At 40.9% G+C, this 27905-nt stretch overlaps 1 protein-coding gene across 1 annotated transcript in view; it reads left to right on the top strand.

Annotated features, from left to right (window-relative positions):
• Nucleotides 1–27905, top strand: part of csmd2 (CUB and Sushi multiple domains 2) — a 755566-nt gene that overhangs the window by 600967 nt on the left and 126694 nt on the right. Inside the window, exons 35-40 of the mRNA XM_060942244.1 lie at nt 3156–3280; nt 12544–12640; nt 17761–17865; nt 19423–19541; nt 19826–19895; nt 27403–27519. Of these exons, the coding sequence (XP_060798227.1) occupies nt 3156–3280; nt 12544–12640; nt 17761–17865; nt 19423–19541; nt 19826–19895; nt 27403–27519 (633 nt within the window). The remainder of the gene's footprint in view (nt 1–3155; nt 3281–12543; nt 12641–17760; nt 17866–19422; nt 19542–19825; nt 19896–27402; nt 27520–27905) is intronic.

Below are 27905 nucleotides of genomic sequence, written 5' to 3'. Positions count from 1 at the left end.
GTTGCCTCACGGCAAGAAGGTCCTGGGTTCGAGCCCGGCAGCTGGCGAGGGGCCTTTCTGTGTGGAGTTTGCATGTTCTCCCCGTGTCTGCATGGGTTTCCTCCGGGTGCTCTGGTCTCCTCCACAGTCCAAAGACATGCAGGTTAGGCTAATTGGTGGATCTAAATTGACCGTAGGTGTGAATGTGAGTGTGAATGGTTGTTTGTCTCTGTGTCAGCCCTGCGATAACCTGGCGACTTATCCAGGTTGTACCCCGCCTCTTGCCCATAGTCAGCTGGGATAGGCTCCAGCTTGCCTGCAACCCTGTAGGACAGGATAAGTGGCTACAGATAATGGATGGATAGTCAATAAAAGATCAAATAACAATATTTATGTAGTTTGAATGAATTAATTATTCAGTGGTGTAGTGGTTAGCACTGTTGCCTCACAGCAAGAAGGTTCTGGGCTCAAGCCCAGTGGCTGACGGGGGCTTTTCTGTGTGGAGTTTGCATGTTCTCCCCGTTTCCGCTGGGTGCTCCGATTTCCCCCACAGTCCAAAAACATGCGATTAACTTAATTGGTGGCTCTAAATTAACCATGAGTGTGAATGGTTGTTTGTCTCTCACTGTCAGCCCTGCAATGACCTGGCGACTTGTCCAGGGTGTACCCCACCTCTCGCCCATAGTCAGCTGGGATAGGCTCCAGCTTGCCTGCGACCCTGTACAGGATGAGCAGCTACAGATAATGGATGGATAATTATTCAGTCGTCCTGCTTAATAAGTCTGTTTTAAAACATATCTCAGTTGTCATAACCGAATAATTTAAAGGTCTGATGACACGAACATGACTCTATGCAATTTCTTAAATAAACTATACAACATGGCAAACATGTTAGATTTCTGTTATAATTACGTGAAAAGAAGCTGCTGTTACGCGAATATCCAACTTTTAATTGCACAGCGCAAGAAAACTGGGTCCGTGGCTCGCGGCCATGCTGTGACGTCAGCGGAAGAACACGCTGAGGTTCACTGGCTGTCTACTCAATGGAAATGGCGCATGAAAACGCCGGTGAACTCTCTAGTGCTAGCTCGTCCTCTGAACAAAAGAACAACCAAATACTGGTACTTTAAGCAGTGATCATGATGGCATGATTTTATCTGATTTTAAATAAATGAGATTGATAATAATGTGAATGTTCACAACTAGTACATACAAACTCTGCAGCTTCTGATTCAGCAGCTGCGTCATACTCCGCAAAAACATCAGCAAGAACCTACAATATAAATGGAAATGCAATACACTAAGCTCAAATGACTTTTGGAAAGTATAATTTCTAAATTTTTTCTACATATTCTTGAAGTCGGTCATCGGGGTACTTGCTACCGTTCCCTAACAACGCATGGCAAAGGGTAAAGTGTAGTGTTGCTACGAGTACTTGCTAAAGCCTCCGGTGGAAGATCCTCGATGTGCTGATAAGACATACAGTTCTATATAACACACAAGTGTCACGATAATCATGAAACAGATGCAAATTGTTAAAATACCTAATTTTTAAGCAATCATGTGTTGATCTCTTCCGAATAGAATCTATGATAGCCTACCCTCTTTACCCTTTGCCTCTCGTTGCTAGGCGGCAGTTACAAGAAAGCCGCAAGCTTTCACAAGCAAATACATGACTGATATCACGCCGACTTTATGATTACATTTATGATTATCATGAATGTGTACTCTATGATGTGTACTCTATGAGCGCTCTGGAGCGAGTGACTTCCAAGATGGCCGCGCAGACCGCAGTGTTACTATTTTTAGCATCATGTCGGAGCACTCTATAGCTCTACGTACCTTTATCTTATGTCGTTTCTCAACACATGTTCTGACAGGAGGACTGTCTTTGGAGGAGTCGCCTTGTCCCAGGCGACTGCTGGATCCGGCATAGGACCCCCTCCAGAATACTGTAGGCACTGCTGATGGTAGTAACACATGTTTGTGCTGAACTGCACACCCAAGAGATTCTTTTAAGCTGGGAAGGGTGTCAAAACAATCCAAATCGAAGTGTTCAGAGCACAGGACGGATGTTGGTGAGGGCTCCCACTTGTCACGAGTGCGCCTGACTTGCTTCACCCACTTTGCATGCAGGTCGGGATCTCTGGGAAACTTGAATAAACTTACCCCATCCTTGTGGGTTTTGGAGCAAAAGCCGGCAACACAACGCGAAGGCATAATTAATTAATATATATATATATATATATATATATATATATATATATATATATATATATATATATAATGTATAATAATAATACTAATAATGACAAACTGAACACATGTCGCATCAACAACAAACTGGTAAGTGAGGAGGAAGATTCTTTCGCTGACGTCATATAGCCCCTCCTCCTCATTCGTCTCCTGGGTGCTGCAGCTCCGTCAAATTTGCCCAAATAGCCGCGTTTTTTATCATAACTTGTAAAATAGGTGCCTTCGTGAATTAATATATGGATCATCGGGAATTACTTTTTATGTTATAAAACATCGCCAAAGATGTCAAAAACGTCTCATCAGACCTTTAAAAATGGTGCACTACCATTGCAACATCATCCATGATTTAATATCCTCATCTCGATAATGAGGTTACCACTGAGCAAATTTTAGAATCACATAGAAGAATAGGAAATTTGGAGGAGGAAACTCAGACTGCATTTTCCATGGACTAAACACCAAGTTTGCTTCATGTTCTAAACCTGAGTCTCAAAACCAAACTTGTGTATTGAATAGCTTGGATTTTTGGTTCAGCGTGTGTGTATGAGAATTTGAAATGGTCTACTGTAGTTGGCACACTTTTTCTCTGTAGCGCTCTGGGAGAAGAGTGATGGCAAATAGGCTTGAGGGTTCTCCTCCTGAGAGGAGCCTGTCTCACACACCTTCCCCTGCTTGCCTAACAAGCTTGTGATGGCCTCCAGCACTATGTACACACTCCACACACACACTACAGTACAGGTGCTGCTGCAGCTATACTGTGCACGATCTGCACACACACTCATAACACAGATCCTACAGATGTTTTCCTATGCGCTCGACTGCAGCTGCCAGATGTTTGGCTATGGGAGCGCCAGCAGAGAAGCCAGTACCTGTGTGTTATTTCTGCGTTTACTTATAATGACTTTTCTGTTGTATTCCAGTTCCCTGTGGAGGAAATCTGACCCAGCGTACAGGCACCATTCTGTCTCCTGGCTACCCTGAGCCCTATCTGAACAGCCTGAGCTGTGTATGGAAAATCACAGTGCCCGAGGGATCAGGAATACAGGTACAACCCTCTACTATGATCAATACATCTCAGACTTTCAATCAAAAAAGTAAATATGAAATCTTGTTGAACTCCGATATTAGTAATTTCTCTGCTTTGAGTGTGAAAGATGTTGTGGTGCATTCTGATTTGACCATGCCCTATCAAACCTGTCCACTCGGCAGCCATCTTGGCAACGATCCCAAGCAGTCATTTCCAGCCATACAAGACCAGGCTCCTACTGTATCTGCGTTAATGGGGAGAGACCCATAAATCTGAAACCTGTAGTATAAATAATAAATACAGTCTACTCTTTGACTTCAGTAACCTCAAACATATTTTTCAGTTTGCTCTGGACTTTCTCCATAAAAAGCAGGGCAAATACTTGATTAACAGCTCTTTCTAGTTCATCAAACCAGAAAGTAGGTTGAGTCCCAAATGATTTCCTGATCCCTACATATATGTTCACTCCATGGAAAGACATAATGGCTTCTACCGGTACAACCTACGTAGTGCACTATGGTCACTAGGAAGCCAGCCATGTAAGATTTGCAGGAGCAGGATTCAAACTCACAACCTTCCAATCAGTAATACAGAGCCCTAGCCAGTGAGTCACAACTGCTCATTCCCTGTGAACTGTAATTTCCTTGACAATTTACAAATATTTAAAAATATTACAAGCTTGCAAATGTTTACAAAGACTGAATAGAGCACCTCTAGTTTGTGTCTGTATTTGTATCGATTTAGAACACATTAGTTATTTAATGAGAGTAATGTATTCATATTCGGTTACATAGGAGTAGAAAGTGACACCAGTTTTTGAAACCTAAACCAGTGTTTACTGATGTACAATTACTAACACTTACGTAAACTAGACCAATTAATGATTGCTTTGTTCGCAAACACTTTACTACGCCATTGCTAGTTTTTTTTTTATTCATTCATTCATTTATTTATTTATTTTAAACATGTTACCCTGCATTCACACAAAACGCGGCGAGAGCGTCAAAACAAGCGGCAGTCGTTCGTTTTCTATACGATCCAGCGTTTCTCGGCAGCGAGCAGCAGCAGCAGCATGACTGTTGGTGGCGCGTCTTGGATGGTGAGGGCATCAGAATGAAGTTGAAATCCAGGAAATGTTATGGTCATGAGCTATGATGGGAAAGCCATCACCTAATGGTTAGAGAAGCAGCTTTGGGACCAAAAGGTTGCCGGTTCGATTCCCTAGACCAACAGGAATGGCTGAAGTGCCCTTGAGTAAAGCACCGAACCCCAACTGCTCCCCAGACTGCTCTGGGTATGTTGTATGTTGATCTGGATAAGAGCATCTGCTAAATGCAATTCATGTAATGCAATGACACGCAGCAGCAGCAACCAATCAGAATTTAGAAGTGCTCAATGCTAAAGAATACTAGAGAGCACAGTTGTCTAAATTTTGGTTGCGTTCAGACCGTTCCTAAGTATAATGGAGGAGAAATTAAAGGCCTTTCAGATTTTTCAAGTGTAGGTCATAAAAAGAATTTTCCCTGACACTCAGTTATTTTTGTTTAGTGGACCAAAAGCTACTGAATTCGAATCACAGACTTCCAATTTTATTTATTTATTTATTTATTTTAAATAGAACCATTAATGAATTTAGGGCCATGTGGCCCTAAATTCTCTGCTATTTTTTTTTTCTGCTTCACCATGACCCAATTCAAGATACTACGTCATGCATCACATGGTGGGCTTTCCCTGTTCGCGCAAGGCATTGTGGGATACAAATTTGAAACAGGAGAGAAAAATGGAGGACGTGAGTGTGTGAATGAAACATGAAAGACTGACTACAGTAATGGAAAGCGAGACAAAAAGATGTTATGTTGTGAAGGAAAGGAAACACCAGACCAAACTAATAAATATCGGCGGTCAGCGAGCACCTTGGTGTGATCAGCTGTTCATTTAGCGACAGAATGATGTAACTGTCAGTGTACGGTCAAGGTAAACCTATAGATGGCATTAATGCAACACTGTGGATGCCAGCTGCCGTAAAACCCAAAAGAAGAAAAAAAAAGAAGGTAAACCTGTGCATACGTGCACATACGCACACAGACTTCCTCTGTCTGCTTGACCCATCAAATTAAATAACTTCCCAGCCACAGAATGGCCTGATATTTTGTGAGATATTACAGAAATAAACATATATCACAATGACCAAATTTCAGAGGGAAATAAATTTCACTGCTTTTATGAAATCGAAAGGCCGTCTAGCTTTAATAATTGCGATGGTGGGTTTCCCCATTATTCATGACGTGTCCCTGTTTGCGTACAGAAATATAAATAAATAAACGAATAAACTGCATGTTGAAATTTGACTTAACAGTTAGCATCAACACAAATGTGATACCACACCAATAGCTTTTTAAATTATGTGGTTGGGTTACGTTCTTACCAAACATGGAAGTATAACTATTCATTATTTTCCTTCATTGATCAATTTCTGACCTTCACATTTAAAAGATTTCATGAGGTTATCTAACACCCTACTTGTGGTTCGTCGACACAAAGATACCGGTTGACATGTTTGTTTACTTTGCAGCCCCTTTAAATAAAGTTTGCAAGATGAAGCATTCCAAACAAACGTGTAGCTGCCTGTTTCATCAACATCACAAAGCTTCTACAAACTTCCCAGCATCACTGGTAGAGCAGCCAGAGCGAATTTTAATACTCTCGCTGCCGCTTCTGGTGTAAACATACCATACAGTTCACTCTGATTTTGTAAAGTAACTTTTAATGCTTTTTTGTCTTTTTTATTCCTTTTATTTACAAACATTGTTTACATATGTATTATAAAATATGATGTGAAAAGAGTAAGTCTAGTTAGTCTAGCTAGTCACTGGTTTATAAACAGGACAAAGTATCTCAGTAGCATCCATCAGTGTCCAAAATATCCATCAGTTGTTCTCTTCAACAATAACTATTTCAATGGCCTTCCCAAGTAAATGCTTCGAACCTACAAAAGTCTGCCATGGTCATATCCTCATTTGAGGTACCACTCAGAGCCTAATCTAGGGCGTGTAATACGCGATAATACGCATTTTTTATCTGTCTGTCGCACATCCACTTTTTGGGCGCGAGAGTGATATCGCGTATCTATTCATTTTGTCGCGCATTAATAAGTAGAGAGTCGCGTTTTACTGAATCTTGTGCGTATCAATTTGTCAGCAACAGCTAGCAAGCACTGCGGTAAATATAACGTTGTTTACACACCTATCGGAAAATATCGGAAAGGACCGAAGTATTCCGAATGGTTTATTTAGCGGGTAAAACAGTTTTGTGAACTATTATATCATTGGTCACTGAACCGGAAGACAGTGTATCTCAACCAATCGTGTGAAGTGTTTTAAAAATACCCCAAAACACATGGCATATCGTTCTGTCTCATCCAAACATAACATTCAGACCCTCCAGGATTTCGTGATTTGCAACATCAATGCAAATTCAACCAATCCCCGCGAATTCAGGGCGGTGTTGCAATTCTATCCAATCACTGCAACTTTCCCACAAATTTGACCAATCGTTGGAGTCGTCTTGCGGTGACGCCGACAAACTACCTTCCGCCTTACTTCCGTGTATACGTTCAAGAGAAGCAGCATGTGCGCAGTGTTGCCAGATTGGGTAGTTTTAAGGCATTTTGGCGGGCTTTGAACATATTTAGGCTGGAAAACGTCAGCAGTATCTGGCAACATTGTATGATGTGCGAGTCAGTGTTTATAGGCTTAAATTCTGTTACTGAAAGTGTGTTATGTTTACAGTGAAGCACTGTGTGCACTTTATTTATTTTTTTTACTTAATACAAGAAATTAATGGATGCCAACATTTTTGCCAAAATGGTATTTTATTTTCCATTGTTTAGGCAGCTTCAGCATCGTACTGTGAGATTCTGTTCAAATTGTTTTTTTTTCTTCTATGAAGCCTGAGCCATTTATTTTATTAGTTTATAATTATTGTTTAATTTAGTCTTCAGGAGAGACTGCCTGCACACAGTACTAGTATTAATAGTTTTTTTTTTTCTTACATGAAAGCTGAGGCATTTATATTATATTTTAAGGTAACTTCATGTTGTGCTGTGAGGTTCTCTGCACTTTAACTTTTGAACCAACAGGTGCATTTGGATAAGTAAAGCCTATTTTTCTGCATTTTTGTAGTCTTGATAATCTTACACATTCTACATGATTGCTAGGGTGTTTTTTTTGAGTAATTTGTTTAATTTTTCTTGTTGAAAGTTCAATTTAGTATTATGTTAATAATATTCTAAAAGTAAAGATTAATAAAACTGTTCTGTTTATAGATGTATTCTTGAAAATATCTACCAATGTATTACTTATTTTTCTGTCCCCACTAACTGGAACAAATGAGGGATATTTTTACCCATGTTAATATTTTCTGTTCCCTGTTTCTACAATTAGTGAGGGATCTGTCCCCTATTTTCAAATTCCTAGATTAGGCTCTGCCACTTCAAAATGGACCGCACCTATAGTAAATAATAAATACTGTAAGTTTGTCCCTATTTAGCCATTTCATACTGAGTGCAGTGCCATACTTCAGGTTCTTTTTTTTTTTACTATCTGTGCAGTTTATGAAAGTGTAAAATCTCCCAGACGAAGTACAGATGTCCGTCATTCTAGGATTTCAACCAGTATCTCTAAAACCCTTAATTCCTGCCATCATGCTTCATAATTCTGTCCAATATTGCCTCCATGGCACCTTCAGTTTGGCTATAAAGTGTTTTGTGATCTTTCCTGGCAGCTGGGCAGACTCATATAAACCATTTACTCCCTTGCCTGGATTATCTATATTGTGCAACGCTGTTACTTGCTCATCTTCTTCACACAGTCCTGTACATAGGAGAGATACAGCCTTTGAACAAGAACAATCTCCAGCTACTATAAGCTCAGTAGATACACGGTATTTGTTCCAGCACTTTGTGAAAAAAAGGTACATTTTTCATTTCGACAAGTGACCCATAAGATTCACTTATGGACCTATTTATTAAAGTGACTTTTATGTACACCACGTCCTCTTGGTCTTCTAAATAAAGGTGACAAGGTACAGTTTAGTACATTTATTCTTCATACTGTGTTTTATACTGACCGAATGATGCAGAATGGAAATGTTTTTGAGCAAATTCTGGTGCAAACTGAAGAACATTCTGTACCCAGATGCAAAGGCTTATGCTCATTAAAAATAATGCAGTTGAAGTCTGTGTGGAATTTTGTTGTATTTACAGCAAAATAACAAAACATGCTGACTCTCATTAGCGTTTCTGTCCACAAACCGTACAGTAACTTGATGTCGCTTCACACATGGCCTTAACAACAAAACCTCATGTTCATTTACAGGTGTTTCCTGTTGAAAACCCATAAAAATGTGGCCTTAGAGCAACCAAATCCATGTAAGCATTTAGTTTTATTAACAAGCTCAGAAGTTTGCATCCCCATTGGCATTCAAGTTAATTTAAGTATGCCTCATCAAGGTGTATAATAGCACATGCTTACTTTTAAGCCTTATTTAAGCCTTATTTAAAAGTTCAAACAGGCTCAAACATCTGAAGAGTTACTGTGAAGAGTTAATGGGATCACGAAAACAGCTAAATACAGAAATTCTAAGCATTTTGACAGAGTTGAAAAATGATGATGAAATGTTTTAAGCATTTTATTGCAAACAGTGAAAGACATTATTCAGAAATAAGTAACACGCAAGGACATTTCCAAAGAGCAGAAGAGAAATAAACTGAGATTGATTTGAAAAAAAAAAATCAAGTAGTAGACATGAAAAAGTCTTTAAAGTGCATATCCTGGACTAATTTAGTTTTTTTTTTATATGAAAGCATGTGCCTTTACACACTCATCCAGAAGGGTAATTTTGCACAAGGCTATCTGTCTACAGCAGAAAAAAACAAAACACATCTGGAAAAATCCCAAGGGAGTCTGGAGCCAGATTCGTGACGTTACCTGCGGAAGCGCCAGCAGGCTGCGCTAGCTTTGCACAGTTTCAGTGCACAGCCTGTGTAGACCAAGCACTCCCATTTCTCTCTCATTGTCCGGTCTTTTGGGAAACGATGAGTACTAATCCCATCAAGATTGGTGTTGCGACACCCTCCTACGATACATCTGTTAACCATTTTAATAATTACGCGATAACGTTGAAGAAATTTGCAGAAAACCACCAGGTCGTTTTCTCATAAACAAACCAACGCTGACGTAGGATTCAGAAGGAGGCGTCCCGCACGCGACGTCACGAAAATCAATGTTTCCTGGGAAATCCAAATGCCACGTTTTTTCAGATGCGGACCAATTCGCCTCAAATGGCTTGATTTCAACTGAATTTTTCTGGTATTGCGCAAGGTAAAAAAAAATTGCACAAAATGCAAAATGTGACAGATATTTGACCAAAGTTTAATATAAAATAGGAGAATTACATTGATCTTGTTCCTGAATTTCCCCGTGATATGCACTTTAAAGACACGTTCATTTTTTCATTGTTAATACAGTATATTAGCTTACACCTTTTTTTTGCATTATTTGTTATGTTTGTTGTTTTGTTGGGGGTGTGCAAACTTTTCGACTCAACTATGTAACTATGGTCTACAGCTTCAAAGCACAGTTTATATCTAACAGGAAGTCAAAAAGCATGTAGAGTCCATGATCCTCAAAGAGACTGGTAAGGACTGATGAGAAGGGAGGGGTTAAGCAGTAATAGAGATTGAAAGTGAAATGCTGATGGAGTGGAAGATGTCAGTGAGTGACAGGGATGGATAAGAAATGATACAGAAAAGGTAAGGAAGGCCATCTGAGCTCAGCTTGATCTCATTGTTGCCTGTCTGCAAAAAGTATCTTTCTTTTTTTCTGTTACAGCTAGTCATATAGGTCTAATGCTGATGATAAGATGGGGCTGTTGAAATGCTACAGCTTGTCCCAAGAAAGATAAAATTCTGATGATAGTGTACAGAGATTTTGGAAATGTATTACTGATATTATTATTATTATTAGTAGTAGTAGTAGTAGTAGTAGTAATCATCATTATTATTAATTAACAATTATTCACTGAAGGCGAGGTGAATATCGGTGAATAATAACTGAGATGAAATGGGAGTTAATATTTCACACTTATTCCACGAAATCAAGTCATACGTGAGCTGATAGCCGATGAAGTGCATAGCGCTGAGTTGGCTATAAGCCATGTACAATGAGATTGAGTGGAATAACTGTTTTATTCTATCCACAATCACTGGATTTTGAGAAACAGAGCACTTTTAGTTTTATTTTTTGCAAATTCAATCAATAAAACCTTTATCCAAAACGTCCGACAAAATCATGTCCACTTAGAATGTAATCAAACTGGCGAAATGACAGGAGCAATTTGTGAAAAATGCTATAATAATAGTTCTTGAAAAATAAAACAAGATAATTTCTTACCATTGAATACTTTTATTCCATAATTTGTTGCCTTTTTTGTATTTTTGGGGGTTTTGTTTTTGAGTAAAGTTTTTTATTTCGTCCTCAGTTGGTTCAGCAACATGCTCTGCCATTTTGTTTTTCTCTACTCACAGTATATGAGCTGATAGCTTAGTAGTAGAGTAGCCAATCAGAGCGTGCGATTGCTCATATCCAGTAAATGGGGACAGAATAATCCACGATTATTCTGAATATAATAAAATTCTGCTTTTCAATATTCTGGTCATGTAAATAGCATATTCTGTTTGTATATTCCAAATTTGGCCTTATTCTGAATTTAGCTTTTTCGGATGGGATATGCCATTGTGATTGCTCATATCCAGTGAATGTGGATGGAATAATCACCGATGTTCACTGAGCCTGAGGCAGATAATTGTTTTAGTATAAATATGCAGGTAATTATTTAAAAAAAAAAATTATTTCAGGCTTCAAAAGTAGTATGCAAACGTAATGGAGACTTGTGTCACGTATCTGTGCTGACTCACATAAAATTCTTTGTTTTGAAGTAGATAAAATAAATTACAATTCCACATGACCTTTGAATAATTTTAGATCAAACTTCATAGCATCTTCAGTGCTTTTAGGAACAGCATTTTCTTTCATAATTTATAATTCTTCCTCAAAAACGCTGATGAAGCAATTGGACACCATTTTGCTGGGTTGCTTAAGGTGATTATTGAGAAATAGTCCGAATTTCTTGACCAATCAGCACACAATTTTTCTATAATCACCTCCGTATTTATACTAATAATAGTTAGTATTATTATACTTCGAAGTAGAAGTATACAGAACATTTGTTAAATACATGTATTAAATATGTGTATATAATTAAACAAGTTATATAATAATAATAATGATTATTATGGGGCGGCACGGTGGTGTAGTAGTTAGCACTCTCACCTCACAGCAAGAAGGTCCTGGGTTCGAGCCCAGTGGCCGACGAGGGTCTTTCTGTATGGAGTTTGCATGTTCTCCCTGTGTCTGCATGGATTTCCTCCGGGTGCTCCGGTTTCCCCCACAGTCCAAAGACATGCAGGTTAGGTTAACTGGTGACTCTAAATTGACCGTAGGTGTGAATGTGAGTGTGAATGGTTGTCTGTGTCTATGTGTCAGCCCTGTGATGACCTGGTGACTTGTCCAGGGTGTACCCCGCCTTTCGCCCATAGTCAGCTGGGATAGGCTCCAGCTTGCCTGCGACCCTGTACAGGATAAGCGGCTACAGATAATGGATGGATTATTATTAAAATATTAGATGGTAAAGTGTTACTGATATGTGTTTGGAAAAAGAGTGAAGAAGAAAAATAGAAATGGAAGAAGCCTATCATAAACTTTGTGAATTTTCCTATGCTCTGCACTCGAAGCAGACTGTGGGGAAAAATCTCAGCATACAGTACACTCCTCACATTTTAAAGCTGAGTAGCACAAATAAACACAGCAATTTACCAGAGACTGATGAAACATGACAATATCCCAGAGATAGTTACAGCAATGCCAGTGCAGTATCCATTTTTTCAGTCAGTTTGAGGATGAGGTGAAAATAGATACCTGACAAAATATTTACTGGGCTGTGCATTGACAAGTCAGCGAGAGAAATGGCTTCTTTCGAGGTTATACAATGCAGGAAGAAGAGGGGGAATCTGTTTTTAGATTTCAAGAATGTGGTTTAAAGCTATCTGCCTGTCATTTCGCCCAAAACTTTTCCACTCCACACTGAGAGCTGTGAGTCACCATCCAATTAGCTGATGCTCCATGCTAACAGAACCTGAGTGTGTTCTCTATTGTCTCCGGCAGATCCAGGTGATCAGTTTTGTGACTGAGCAGAACTGGGACTCGCTGGAGGTGTTTGACGGGGGTGACAACACTGACTCCATGCTGGGGAGCTTCTCAGGTGGGTCGCTCTTTCAACACGCAGGTTTATTTATTATTGCCAATCTCAATATCCCACTAAAGTGGGATAACTGTTCATTTCTAATTTAGACTGCAACATTTGACCTTTTTTTTAATTCAACTTTGTCATTTGGCAGCAATTGTCAAGGAAGCTATATAGCAAAATTTACTTTACATTAAATGTTAATAACCTCACATTAACTTTTAATAACCTTTTAAAGCCTCAGATTATTATTGAGTTCTGCGTCTTAAGCTTTAATATTCAGGAACTGACTTAAACTACTCAGTAAATGAATGGAAACGAATAGGAAAAACATGTTACCAGAATGAGGAATGTACATATGAACCCAAAGGTCCTGGGAGTTGAAGAGGTCAGCTCAAAAGTAATGCATTTATTGTCACAAACAACAAAAAGCTATGGCATTATGAAAGGACAAAATATACAAGTGTACTGTTGTGGGACAAGCGTTGCCAGGCAAAACAAACTTCGCCCAGCAGCACTTATTTTATACCTGTATGTTGATAATGGTAATATTTCTCAATCATCAGCTGTCAGGTTATAGTCCTATGAAAATCCATGACCTTGAGTTTGACATGTCAGAGTTATTCAAGGTCAAATGTCATGGCGGCAACTGGAAGCCCATATGGGACTTCTTATATGTTGATAATGGTAAACATCTGGCTATCATGAACCATTTTAAAGTTATAGCCCTTTGAAAACCCATGACCTTGACCTTTCAGGGTCACTCGAGGTCAAAGATAATGGTGCCAAATGAAAGCCCATATGGCACTTCCTATAAGTTGATAATGGTACATATCTGTCTATCATCAACCGTTTTCAAGTTACAGCCCTCTGAAAATCCGTGACCTTGAGTTTGACCTTTCAGGGTCACTCAAGGTCAAAGACCATGGCGCCAAATGAAAGGCCATATGGGAGTTCCTGTATGCTCATAATAGTAAACATCTGTCTACTGGCAACTGTTTTTGAGTTATAATGGAAAATATGTTATTTTGAACGAAAGGTTGACCTTTCCGGTGACCTTGACCTTCACCTTGACGCGATTACCCCCAAAATTTAATCATGTAATCTACGGACCATTGCCCACCTACCCTGAAAATGTGAAGTCAATCGGTGCAACCATCTAGACGCTAGATTGTTAACAGACAGACACACAAACAAACCTCACTGATTACAATACTTCGCCCCGCTGACTCCGTTGCAGGTGAGGTAAAAATGCTTAAAGGGTGGTGTGATGTGGCCCAACATTACACCACCCTTTAAGCATGACACTGACACTGATTATTTTCGAGTAGCATTTTGTATATAATCCATCATGCACTAAAGCAATTTTCCAACAATTGCATGTTTTTATAGTTACATTTAATGTTGCAGTACATCAGAAAACAGTTAGTTTGTCATGAATCCCCCCTCTCCACATGCAACACAACTGCTAGGATGATGAATGCATTTTGTTAATGTTTTGCCATGCATTATTGTTTTGGATATAGTCATGTCTCCACCCCGTTCTGTCACTGATTTGTTATTTAAGTGTGTTCACGTGTACTGTGTTTATCCCTTAATAGGTTGGTGTGTGTACCATGCTTTTTCTGTGTGTCCTTGCAATGTCTTATTGTGCTTTATGCCTATAAGTCCGAGCCTTAGATACCTTCGCTTCCATTCTCTCTGGTTGTTTCTACTTTCAGAGCCCTGGTGCTATACAACATGAATCAACACCTTCTGACCAATTGGATTCGAGAATCCAACAAATAATGGTCAAGTCATATAACAGATATAAGCCAGTCAGCAGTAAATTAGTTAGTGTGGTATTCCCTTAGGGGTGGCACAGTGGTGTAGTGGTTAGCACTGTCACCTCACAGCAAGAAGGTCCTGGGTTCGAGCCCAGTGGTCAATGGGGGCCTTTCTGTGTGGAGTTTGCATGTTCTCCCAGTGTCTGTGTGGGTTTCCTACGGGTGCTCCAGTTTCCCCCACAGTCCAAACACATGCAGGTTAGGTTAACTGGTGGCTCACAATTGACTGTAGGTGTGAATGTGAGTGTGAATGGTTGTTTGTCTCTATGTGTCAGTTCTGCGATGATCTGATGACTTGTCCAGGGTGTACCCCGCCTCTCACTCCTAGTCAGCTGGGATAGGCTCCTGCGACCCTGTCGGACAAGATAAGCGGCTACGGATAATGGATGGATGGTGATGCTCGTACGTCAGAATGCTGTTCATAGACTTTGGCTCAGCATTCAACACAATCATTCCTCAGCAGCTCATTCATAAACTGGACCAGCTGGGACTTAACACCTCCCTGTGCAACTGGCTGCTGGACTTCCCGATGGGGAGACCACAGACTGTACGGGTCGGCAGCAACTCCTCCAGCACCATTACATTGAACACGGGGGCCCCACAAGGATGTGTGCTGAGCCCCCTCCTCTTCACTCTGCTGACCCACGACTGCACACCAACATCCAGCTCCAACCTCTTCATTAAGTTTGTGGATGACACGACTGTGGTGGGTCTCATCAACAATGGTGATGAGACAATCTACAGGAGTGAGGTGAGCCTCTTGGCCATGTGGTGCAAGGACAACAATCTCCGCCTGAACATGGAGAAGACGAAGGAGATTGTTGTGGACTTCAGGAGAGTGCACACCCAGCATGCTCCACTATCTATTGACGGTGCTGCAGTGGAGAGGGTGAGCAGCACCAAGTTTCAGGGTGTGCACATCTCTGAAGACCTGTCCTGGAGCAACAACACCGCATCACTGGCCAAAAAAGCCCAAGAGCGTCTGTACTTCCTCCGCAAACTGAGGAGAGCAAAAGCCCCGGCCCCCATCATGCACACATTCTACAGAGGCACCATCAAGAACATCCTGACCGTTGCATCACCGTGTGGTACGGCGCCTGCACCGTGTCCTGCTGCAAGACTCTGCAGCGCATCGTGAAAGCAGCGGAGAGGATCATTGGTGTCTCTCTCCCTTCTCTTATGGATATCTATAACTCCCGCCTCACCCGCAAAGCCATCAGGATTGCAGGTGACCCCACCCACCCATTTCACAGCCTCTTCAGCCTGCTGCCATCGGGGAGGAGACTACGGAGTCTCCGGGCCAAAACCAGCAGGCTCAAGGACAGTTTCTTTCACCAGGTAGTCAGGAGGCTCAACTCCCTCCCTGTTCTACCCCTCCTCCCCCCTCTGCCCCCTGCCACAGATTCTGCCTGTACACCCCCCTGCCCCCCCTTCAGCATCTGACATCATGTCACCCTCACAGTTCCCCCCCAACACACACACACACACACACACACACACACACACACACACACACACACACACATAATCTCAACATTCATTTGCACACTGAACTCAGGGACTGCACATTTCACTTTACCTCGCTCATTTGCACTATTCCGCTATTAGTTTATTGTTTATACTGCTTATTTCATGTTTACCTGCTATACCTCAAGTGCCCTTGACTGTTTATTTTATGTCCTTTTGCTCCAATTTGTGTGTGTGTGTGTGTGTGTGTGTGTGTGTGTGTGTGTGTGTGTGTGTGTGTTTCGTCTATGTCTATTTCTTATCTAGAGTGTTTATAATAATAATAATAATAATAATAATAATAATAAGTTAAATTTATATAGCGCCTTTCAAGAAACCCAAGGACGCTTTACAATTATAAACAAGGAAAATAAATAAATAAATACAAAATAACAATAATAGTAAAAAATAATAATAAATAAATAAATAAATAATAAAAAGTTAAATTTTTTACTGTTTATATATACTGTTAAAATTTATTCTGTTTATATTGTTTATTTCAGTTATTCTGTTTTTATTTATTGCATTGCCTGTTTGCACCGTGGGTCAGAGAGGACTGAAATTTCATCTGTGCTGTGTGTCGAGCATATATAGCATATTTGACAAGTTGACTTGACTTATTTGTTTAATTAGTATGTATGAATTAAGATTCATTATGTCAGTCAGGCCTGGATGAGTGAACATGCAGATTTTTTATTTTATTTTTTTTTAAATCAACAGGAATTCAGCCTATTCAGTTTTACTTGATATATAATGTTAGAAAGATAATAGATAATATGAAATAGTCACTAAAAATGCAATAGTGTGTGGTCATGTTTACAAGTGCATTACTTAATATTATTTAGTCAGTACAATGTAAAGTGTTAAAAAAACATTCCTTTTTTCAATAAAGTATTTAAAAAGTTAAAGCTGTTCTGTTTGTATATGAAATACTGTTACACTTTACAGGCTCTGAATATTTTTGTCATGCGTTAAGAGAAATGAGGTTTTGTTTATACTTTTAACTTGAATACAACAATGTTAAAAGTGCCCCAGAAAGTAAATGTGTAAATAATACAGCTCATCTCATCTCATTATCTGTAGCCGCTTTATCCTGTTCTACAGGGTCGCAGGCAAGCTGGAGCCTATCCCAGCTGACTACGGGCGAAAGGCGGGGTACACCCTGGACAAGTCACCAGGTCATCACAGGGCTGATACATAGACACAGACAACCATTCACACTCACATTCACACCTACGGTCAATTTAGAGTCACCAGTTAACCTAACCTGCATGTCTTTGGACTGTGGGGGAAACCGGAGCACCCGGAGGAAACCCACGCGGACACGGGGAGAACATGCAAACTCCGCACAGAAAGGCCCTCACCTGCCACGGGGCTCGAACCCGGACCTTCTTGCTGTGAGGCGACAGTGCTAACCACTACACCACCGTGCCGCCGTAAATAATACATCTGTAATTTTAAATGAATGAATACTGCAGTCTTGAGGGGCGGAAAGTGTGTAATCAGAGGGACACATTCTATACTTTAGATAGTGTGTGCAGGCAGCCTTGAGGCACTGCAGGGTGTGAACTAGGTTTTCTCAGGTTGGGATTTTCTTTTGGGCTGAGCAAATTGTCACAAGAGTTTAAAAAGCACAAAGCTGACACTGTGTGTGCATGTGTGTGAGACACTTTTGACTTGCAAGTAAAACAAAATAAGTCCCTTTCCACCAGTGGTTCTCACAGCCGGTTCCAGGGACTCTCAGGGGTCCATGAAGAATAGCCATGCTTTTACAACAAGAACATATTTTAATCTCTTTCTTTCCAGGAACCTCAGTGCCAGCGCTTTTGAACAGCACGTCCAACCAGCTGTATCTGCACTTCTTCTCGGATATCAGCGTATCAGCGGCCGGCTTCAGGCTGGAGTACAAGAGTAAGAGCAGGGAGCATTCTCCACCTTATGTGTCCCATATGTCTTTTATACAGAATAGCAGATACAATCTATGGCCTAAAGTATGTGGACATCTGACACACATATCACATCACTAAACTGTTACCACAAAATTGGAAACACACAATTGTATAGAATGTCTTTGTATGTTGTAGCATTACAATTTCCATTCACTGGAACTAAGAGGCCCAAACCTGTTCCAGCATGACGATGCCCCGTGTACAAAGTGTGGTCCATGAAGACATGGCTTGCCAAAACTGGAGTGGTCAACTGCACCCCAGGCCTCCTTGCTTGACATCAGTAGCCTGACCTCACTCATGTTCTTGTGGTTGAATGTGCAAATCCCTACAGCTTCAAAATCTAATAAAAAAAGGCTTTCCAGAAGATTGAAGGTTATTTTAACAGCAAAGGGGGACTAAATATGGAATAGGCTCAACAAGCACATATGGATATGATGGTCACGTGTCCACAAACCTTTGTCCATATAGTGTATGTAAGATACCAGGATTTGAATTTATATTGTCAGTTTTGTTGGAACTTCTGCTTATGTGATATCTGAATATCTTAAAAATCTTCCTTTTAAAATAGTCAGTTTAATTTGTTTTATGTTAAATATTACATTTTCTTTACTTACATTTTTTGACATACTAGTTATCATGAGCAAACCATGAACTTCAGCGGTGAAAAGCCATCAGTAACTTTCACAAAATAATTAACTCATGTATTTTTTTCAAGAAACCAAAATAAGTGGAAAAAAAATCAGCCAGCATTACTTAACGTTTGTTCCATCAATGAGTAAAATGAAGCCCATGATGGCCAGCATGAACCAGCACCTTCATAAACATGTTTGTGGTTAACTAGAATATAAAATATTTTTTGTCTCATCTGTTTAACTGGGTTCTCTTTATCTACTTTTAGCACTCGTGTATGAATCTGATGATGTTTTAAGTCATATTTATGCAGAAATATAGAAAATTATAAAGGGTTCACAAACTTTTAAGCACCTCTGTATATAATTTATTTATGCTGAATCTTTTCATTTGTCAGTGTTAACTAATGCAGTGTATAATGTTTATTAAAAGAGCCATAGATAGCGGAAAGTACGACCTTTTTTAAATTAATTAATTAATTAATTAATTAATTAATTAATTAGTTCACAAACTAACCCTAGTGACTTGAATAAACATGAGATCATCATAATCATAGATACACACTATAAATGTATGTGTGTGTGGATGTTTGAGGATACAAGATTCATTACATTCACAAATGGATTGTCATGTGCACAAATTTGCACTGATTAATTTAAGTGAAGTAATCTCTTACATCATCAGATGGAACATTTTTGCGGTGTTTAATGATCAGTGGAAAAAATCAATAGGAAAAATCAATGTTGTTACCTAGTGTGTGTGTGTGTGTGTGTGTGCAGACTGTTGCTGAAATATATTGATTCTCATTCCAGTTAATTTATTACACAAAAAGAATGAATGCTATAAAGAAATTTCTTAATATCTGATATATCTTCCCTTCCTCTTCCAGCGGTGTCCCTCACAAGCTGTCCTGAACCGGTTATACCGATGAATGGTTTCAAAGTGGGAGAGCGTTTACAGATGAACAACGTCATATCCTTCCAGTGTGATCCTGGATATACTTTACAAGTGAGCCGGTTAAGTGTTTACCACTCAATACATAACCACTCGAGAAGCATTTCTGAAGCTCTGTGTGATGGCGTGATGCTTTGAGGGCTTGGCTTTGAGGCTCATGTCTCTCTATTTTTTTTTTTCTGCTCCGGCCAAAAAACAAGATCAAAAAAGCTCTGTTCAAAGTGCATGGTGAACGAGACATGAATTACAATGCTGTCGAAGTGGCCTGGTATTAATAAACTAATGGATTAATCAACAAATGATGAAATCGATTCATTGTCATGTCATTTTCTTGGCAGGGAGTTTCACATATCACCTGTATGCCAGGAACTGTGCGGCGCTGGAATTATCCTCCACCACTCTGCATTGGTATGAACATTTTTGTTACCTAAACCCAGAACCCAAAATATTTTATAATACTTCCAAAAGCTTCTTTGAGGGTCAAAAACATAACAAGGATATACAGCACACCTGATTATATCATCATCGGTCAGGTGACCACAAAGTTTCTCCATCGTATTCTGTCCTCAGCAAGTTTTACCACCGCATCTTGATCTCGTACGTTGTCACTGTCTCCCAGCTGAATCTGGATGGAAGTGAAATATAACAGTCTTTGTCGGTCGGGTTTCCTCTTGCCATGCTGTGGGCAGTAAAGGCCGGACCTCCTACTTGGTTCTTCCTCTGGCATTCTTAAGATGTGGCCCAGAAACCAGAGTTGTCGTGATCTTACAAGATGTATGAGAGGCTCTGTGTAGGTCAGCTCATATAACCTGGTGTTTCTGACATGGTCTGTGTGCTTGATATTTATCATAATATTGTAGCATGATGGAGCAAAGGAGTCGATTTTCTTCTCCGTATCACCAGAGATCACCTAAGATTCACATCCATACAGGAGAACAGTGTAGAGTGAAAAAGCCTGATTTTTTTTAGTTGCAATGGAGACTGATGGGCTTCTCCAGATCAGTGTTGCCAGATATTGCTAACGTTTTCCACCCCAAAATATGTTCAAAACCAGCCAAAAAGCACCTAAACCCGCCCAATCTGGCAACACTGCTCCAGATTTGTTTCAACTTCCAGAATGCAGACCATGCGAGTGCCTTCTTGCTAGATAAATCTGAGGAGCTAGATGCCAACATTGAACCTAGGTACCTGAAGTTGTTTCCATATTTGATGTTTTCTCCATACACTTGGAGAGGGTGTTGTGGGTTGCAGCTGATGGTCATGTATTCAGTCTTCTGTACATTGATAATCAAACGCAGACATTCTGCTGCAGTAGATGTCCTACTTACCTAGTCGTTTGTGTGCTCTGGAGATGGAACTTTCTAACAGTGCTATATCGTCAGCAAAGTCAAGGTCATTAAGAACTTTGGAAGGGTGGCGTCTGGATTGGTGAGGATGTGTTATGAATCCAGATTCATTTTCCATTTTCCATGGTAACATTTGTCATCATATGGTCAATGAGGATTATGAAGAGAAATGGGGCTGAAACATCTCCCTGTAGTACTCTGGGTGTTACTTGGGATGATTTAGAGAGGTTCCCTTCTGTCATAACAACACTCTGAAAGTTGTTGTACAGTACACTGATGGCTCTGACTATTGGCTCTGGTATGCCGTAGTGATGTAGCACAGAAAACTTTTCCTGTTGATGAAATTCATCTCATCTCATTATCTCTAGCCACTTTATCCTTCTACAGGGTCGCAGGCAAGCTGGAGCCTATCCCAGCTGACTACGGGCGAAAGGCGGGATACACCCTGGACAAGTCGCCAGGTCATCACAGGGCTGACACATAGACACAGACAACCATTCACACTCACATTCACACCTACGGTCAATTTAGAGTCACCAGTTAACCTAACCTGCATGTCTTTGGACTGTGGGGGAAACCGGAGCACCCGGAGGAAACCCACGCGGACACGGGGAGAACATGCAAACTCCGTATAGAAAGGCCCTCGCTGGCTACGGGGCTCGAACCCGGACCTTCTTGCTGTGAGGCGACAGCGCTAACCACTACACCACCGTGCCGCCCGTTGATGAAATTAAAAAAAAAAAAAAAATCAGTGAAGTTGATGAATAAGAAAACAAGTGGGAGTTGATTATTTTGGAAGCCTTCCATAGTTCTTCTGAGGATGTGTATTCGCTGGACACAACTCCTTCCAGGTCGGAATCCAACTTGATTACTTCTCAGTAAAGGTTTTACATGTTCTATGATTCTGTCCAAAACAACAGCTGATTACATACAGTTGTGGTCATAAGTTTGCATACAGTGACATGAATGTCATCTTGGATATGAGTATCATGGCAATATTTGGGCTTTCAGTAATTTCTTTGAACTGTTCTTTTTCTGTGACAGAATGTACAGCATACATCTTTAAAGGACCCATGGCATGGTGGTTTGTTGATGCTTTAAACGGGATCGTGGAGGCTTCCGGATGTTATATCCGCAGCCTTTCTCGAAATGAACCCTCGGAACGTAGATATAGCCTCCTGGAAGAAAGCCCCATTTCAGCCCTTTTCCCAGTGCGTCGTTTTGCTAATGAGAAGCATGGAGGCGGGGAAGGGTGGAGGCGGGGAAGGGTAGAGGGTGGGGGCGTACCGGAGGGGGAGGGGCTGCCGTCTGCCTCCCAAGCCGGCCGAGAGTGCTCCTCGTCGGGCACGGCCAGGCGGGCGAATGCCCTGGTCCGTCCGCCCTGTCTAAAAAAATGGTACAACTCGAGCCCATGGTAAAACTGGGACTTTGTCTTTTTTTTCAGCCTGAGGCCCATGGTAAAACTGAGCAGTGGGACTTTGTCATTTTTTTCCGCCTAAGGCCCATGGTAAAACTGCATTTCCAGGAGGGGCTGCCGTCTGCCTCCCAAGCCGGCCGAGAGCGCTCCTTGTCGGGCACGGCCAGGCGGGCGAATGCCCTGGTCCGTCCGTCCTGTCTAAAAAAATGGTACAACTCGAGCCCATGGTAAAACTGGGACTTTGTCGGTTTTTTTTCAGCCTGAGGCCCATGGTAAAACTGAGCAGTTTTACCATGGAGGAGTGGGGACTTTGCCGTTTCCTCCCCCCCAACTCGCCCCTGGGAGAACCGCTGCCTCCACGGGCGGCCGGTGCCGCTGGAGGGCCGCCCGCGCGACCTCGGCTCCCGACAAAAGATTGGATCTAGGGCTGACTTTCAATGGATCGCAGCGATGGAGCTGCTCTGCCACTCATGACACCCCGGCCCAGAATCAGGGAAAAATACCGCGCGCTGACGTCATTAAGGTGCAACGCGAGGAAATAAAATAAATTCAACAAATGTTTGGGTTTTTACTGAACAAACAAACAAATAAAATGAATGAGTGACTTAAAAAAAAGAATGTGGATGTCTTTATAAAAACTGTTTTGATTGGCTATTATAACAGAGGTAGCGCAGAGTACCTGGCTAACTGCAGGAAGCGGTTAGCTGCACAGCTAATGTAGCCATTGCAAACGCACCGATTTTAAAACACGGCAAAATGACTTAACAGTTATACACTTACTTGTTGGCTGATGCGGCAGGGATGCTTGGTACGGACCCAGGCTTCAGTGACAGTTGATGTGCAAAACCTGCCCTGTACTGTCCCAAGTTGTGGAAACATTCCTCAGGAAAATGCTTCCGACAAACATACACCGTCTTAGGTAGACTCGACGGCGTATTATTGAAGTAAATAAAATTAAGCCACTGCGTCTTCAGGGGCTCTCCCGTCGGCAGTAAAAACAGACTCTTTTCTGTGTTGTCACATCCATATACAGCGCAACTTCCATGTTTCGCTCACTTTGGTGATGCCCTGTTGTTGTGTCCTCTATGGTCTCCTCACTACAACTGGGCGGGCAGTCCATACGGTGGGTGGGAATCCAGAGGGGGGGCGTGGGGATCATCTCCCTTGCTGACGTAGTAAAGGGAAGAGCTTATCAACGCGCCGTTTTGACCCGCCATTCTCAAATGTTGGGCATAGTTTGGTTTACACATTATGAAATTTCTAGCCACTGGGGTGACTTAAGAAGGTCAGAGGAACTCATTTTAACGTTAAAAAACCTCAGAAAGTGAAAATTTCATGCCATGGGACCTTTAATTAAAAAAAAAAAAAAAACTAGAATTTGGTGCACAAGTTTTAATTTTCTTTGGATTTTCTGAAATCAACACAGGGTCAAAAATATACAAACAGCGCACCTAATATTTGGGTAAAATGTCTCTTTGCAAAATTCACCTTGACCAAACATTTTTGTTTACCATGAACAAGCTTCTGGCAGAATTCTGGTTGGATATTACATGACTCTTCGTAATAGAACTGGTAGAGTTCAATTAAATTAGTTTTTTTTCTTGGCATGGACTCGACTTATAAGCACGGTCCATACATTTTCAATAGGGTTGAAGTCAGGACTTGTTTTAAGCTTAATGTTCACCTGCTTTATCCTCCACAACCAGCTCTGATGTGTGTTTGGGTTCATTGTCCTGTTGTAACTCCCAAGTCGTGTTCAAGTTTCTGATGGTTTATGCTGAAGAATTCTGAGGTAGTCCTCCTTCTTCATTATTCCATCCACTTTGTGCAATGAACCAGTTCCACTGTGAGCAAAACATCCCCAGAGTATGATGGTCCTACCACCACCACCAGCTGGTACAGTGTCCCTCTGTACATAGTAGTCATTGTGGCCAAACAATTCAATCTTTGTCTCATCTGACCATACAGCTATCATCCAGAAGGTTTTTTCTTTGTCCGTGTCATCAACTTCAAACTTTAGTTAAGCTTGAAGGTGTCAGTTTTGGAGCAGGGGGTTATTTCTTGGATAGCAGCCTCTTAGTCCATGGTGATCTGAACTGTAGACAGTGATCCATCAGCTTCCAGTTCATGGCAGGGCTGTGCCATGGTGGTTCCCAGGTTGCTCCTGACCATCCAAACCAATTTCCTTTCAGCTGAGGGTGACGGTTTGGGTTTTCTTGAAGCAAAGTGGCTTGGTAAAGTGACTACACCTCACAATAACTTGGATACAATTGTTTGAATTGATCTTGGAATTTACAGTTGTTTAGAAATGGCTCTAAGAGACATTCTGGAATTGTGTACATGTGTGATCCTCTTTCTCAGATCTGCACTAAGCTCCTTGGACTTTCCCATTTTATTGTGTGTTGGTCAATCCAATGAGTGCTGTAAACAAACCCTTTTTATGAAGGCACAGAGAAGCAACCAGCTGTAATCAATCATGATCACTAACAGGAAGTTAAGAGACCTCAGCCTTGGCAAGATAAGAGACATTTTGGAAGTTTCAGCACCTCTGAATTAATAATCTAAGTGAGCGTATGTAAATCTTTGACCCTGTGTTGATTTCGGAAAGCCCAAAGAAAATTAAAACGTGTGCACCAGATTCTAGTGTTTTTTTAACTAAATATATATGCTGTACAATCATTCTGCCACAGAAAAGAACAGTTCAAAGAAATTCCTGAAAGCCCAAATATTGCCATGACATTCATATCCAAGATGACATTCATGTCACTGTATGTAAACTTCTGACCACAACTGTACATGTCCAATAACATGTTTTGTGCAGTACTTCGAGCAATAACAATGTTCAACAGACTCACCACTATGATTCCATTTAGTTTTTCACATTTTCTCCCCATTTTGATCCCAACCATTAGCCAGTTCTTCCCTATCACATGATAACAACCAAGGTTGAAACCTTGCACATACTTCCTTCAACACGCATGAAGCCAGCCAACCGTATATTTTTTTTCCAAATCCTGTTCATGCTACATCATAGAGTGGCGTAACATGCTCAAAGGAAAGTGCGATCTAATCTCTTCTGCATACCTGAACTTACAGATGGCTTCAATTGGCAAGTGTCACTGTGATCGACAGGGCAGGGAATAATCATACCGTATGCTGTCCCTCCAAACTCGAAAGCATAGCCAAGTTTACTCCTTTGGCTAAGGATGACATGATTCTATATTTATTGAAGACTACTGAAGACAGTCAAATGAACACATCTCTTCATTTATTTAATCACTTTTTATTGACTACCAGATGCTATGGTGAAAAACAGGATTAACCCACTGGAATTATGCCGTTTCTTTGTTTTTCTCTGAAAACCAGCTAGCTACAATCTGAGCTCAGGGTGATAGCTGATAAGGAGAGAGAAAAAGATGGACAGTTCTGATTTTACAAGAATAAATGTTCAAGTTGGAAACTTCGAAAATGACTGCCAAGATCACTCAGAAGTTGAATGTATTCTACCAATGGTGTCTGCGCAAAATACTCAAGATCACCTACAGGGACAGGATCACAAACTCTGAAGTCCTGAAAAGAGGCAATTTTTTACGCAGCCTGCAAGAGATTTTGGCGGAAAGAAGAGTGAGACTTGCAGGTCATGTTTTCTTCCTGCCAGAAGAACGAATACCCAAGACAGCTGTGGGTACCACCAAGGGGATGAAGGAAGAGAGGGAGACCCGAGAATACATGGTGCACCACCTTCAAAGAAGATCTGAAGCAACTCAATATCACCTGAGAGGATGCAGGCGACTATGCTCAAAATTGGAATGATTGGCAACATCTTGCTGCCCGATATACAGGCCGACTGTACGAGAGGAACTGAGAGAGAGAAAGATGTTCAAGACTATTAATTTTCCACTATTATTCCACAATATGTTTTTGCAAAGTGTGTTTGTGGCATATGACAAGATTGGTTGATGCTACCTCTTGCCTTTAATGATTAAATAACAAATTCAGTCATTTCTGCCCTTACTACTGTCTGCCATTCATCCACAATGCACTCATCAGTATACAAGTATAGCTCTCATGTTAATCTGGCTACATCAGTGTCATCTCTTAACTTTCCCCCTTCCACAGAATCACTCGCTCAGAAGTTGCTAAAGCTAGGTGTGTTGTGGTTCAGCTGTAAGGTATTCATTAAGTTTGCTGAATTGATAAATGGAGATTATTTCAGTAAAATACTCTTCATGCAAACAAGTTTGGACTGGCTTACCCCTGGCTTCTGATGGTTATTACTTTTGCTGCAGTTTGTCTGATTCAAATGGAACCCATCCAGTAGTTTATAAGTGTTCGCTTCCATGGTGGCAGGTATGTCATTCAAGGGTCCTCAAGGCCACTCCTCTATCAGTCAGCTCTCAGGTGGGACCTTCTTACACCGCAATAACAACATCAAGGCCTTGTGCAATAGTAAACACTAATCAAACCATGTCCTTTATAGATACAGTTCTCTGACACTGCACGAGTGAATTTGTGTGTGTGTGTGTGAGAATGATAAAGCGAGCGAGAAAAGGGAACATGAATGCCATGTCCCAATCGCTGTGCATGGCTCTTGACAAACATGAGTAATGGCTGTGACCTACTCTGTACTAATTAGTTCCGTCTCACGCTACGATTGGCGGAACTACTGAAGAGAGTCATGGCTCACACCGGCATAAGCATTTTCCTGAGAGCTTCTGATTGTCCAGACATGCGGAACAGTTTGAACCTTTCTGTTCTCCATGAGGGATCATGGGTTGTATTCACAGAGCCTTGCCAAGGCTTTAATCAAAGCAGTGTTGGAATCAATCACTGGGTTAGACACAGAGTACTGAGAGAAGAGTGTGAGAAAGTGCGGGGCTCTCTCAAAAGAAACAGAAAAACAGGTTTTGAAATCAAAAGCTACAAAATAGCTGGAGGCCTTTGATGTCTTTGAAAACTCAGCTAGCACAAATAAAAAAAAATAAAATAAAAAAGCATAACTGGGGTAAAAAGCTTTTAGAGGTGATGGAGGTTAACACAACACAGGAGCGTGTCACTTTAGACTGGCATTCGACATGTAAATATTTATAAAGTATAGCTCTGCATTTTAAACCTCTGATGCATTTTACTGCATTGTCCTCCATTCCTGCAGCACAGTGTGGTGGGATCAGAGAAGAGATGGAAGGAACCATCCTGAGTCCTGGTTTCCCTGGAAACTACCCTAGCAACAGCGACTGCACCTGGAGGATCTACCTACCAGTTGGCTATGGTAAGGACAGGGATACAGGGAAATTAAAATCACATCATCGCATATGGAAATTTAAAAGAGGTCATGTGAAATATATTTTTTGAAAAGGTCTAAAAAAATTTTTTAAGAAAAACTCCACCCTGAAATACATTAACCCTTTGGGGTCGAGAGCTTCACTGACGAAGCTCAACAGGTTGAGAATAAGTAGGTCATGTATTTAGATAAATATATTCACGAGTTTATCATACAAGCATGATAAACATATTGGCAGAAATTTTATACTTTACACTTTACTATGTGCCCACTGCCAAATAATATTAAAGTTTTTAAATTACCTAAATTAGATGAAAAACAGAACTTGTCACCTTACTCAGTCACGTCGGAGTTGGCACACTGAGCGCCCACTT

This window comes from Neoarius graeffei, chromosome 16 (genome assembly GCF_027579695.1).
Source record: "Neoarius graeffei isolate fNeoGra1 chromosome 16, fNeoGra1.pri, whole genome shotgun sequence".
NCBI classification, from domain to species: Eukaryota; Metazoa; Chordata; class Actinopteri; order Siluriformes; family Ariidae; genus Neoarius; species Neoarius graeffei.
Note: the sequence above shows the minus strand (reverse complement) of the source record. Positions and strands in the feature narration are given on the sequence as shown.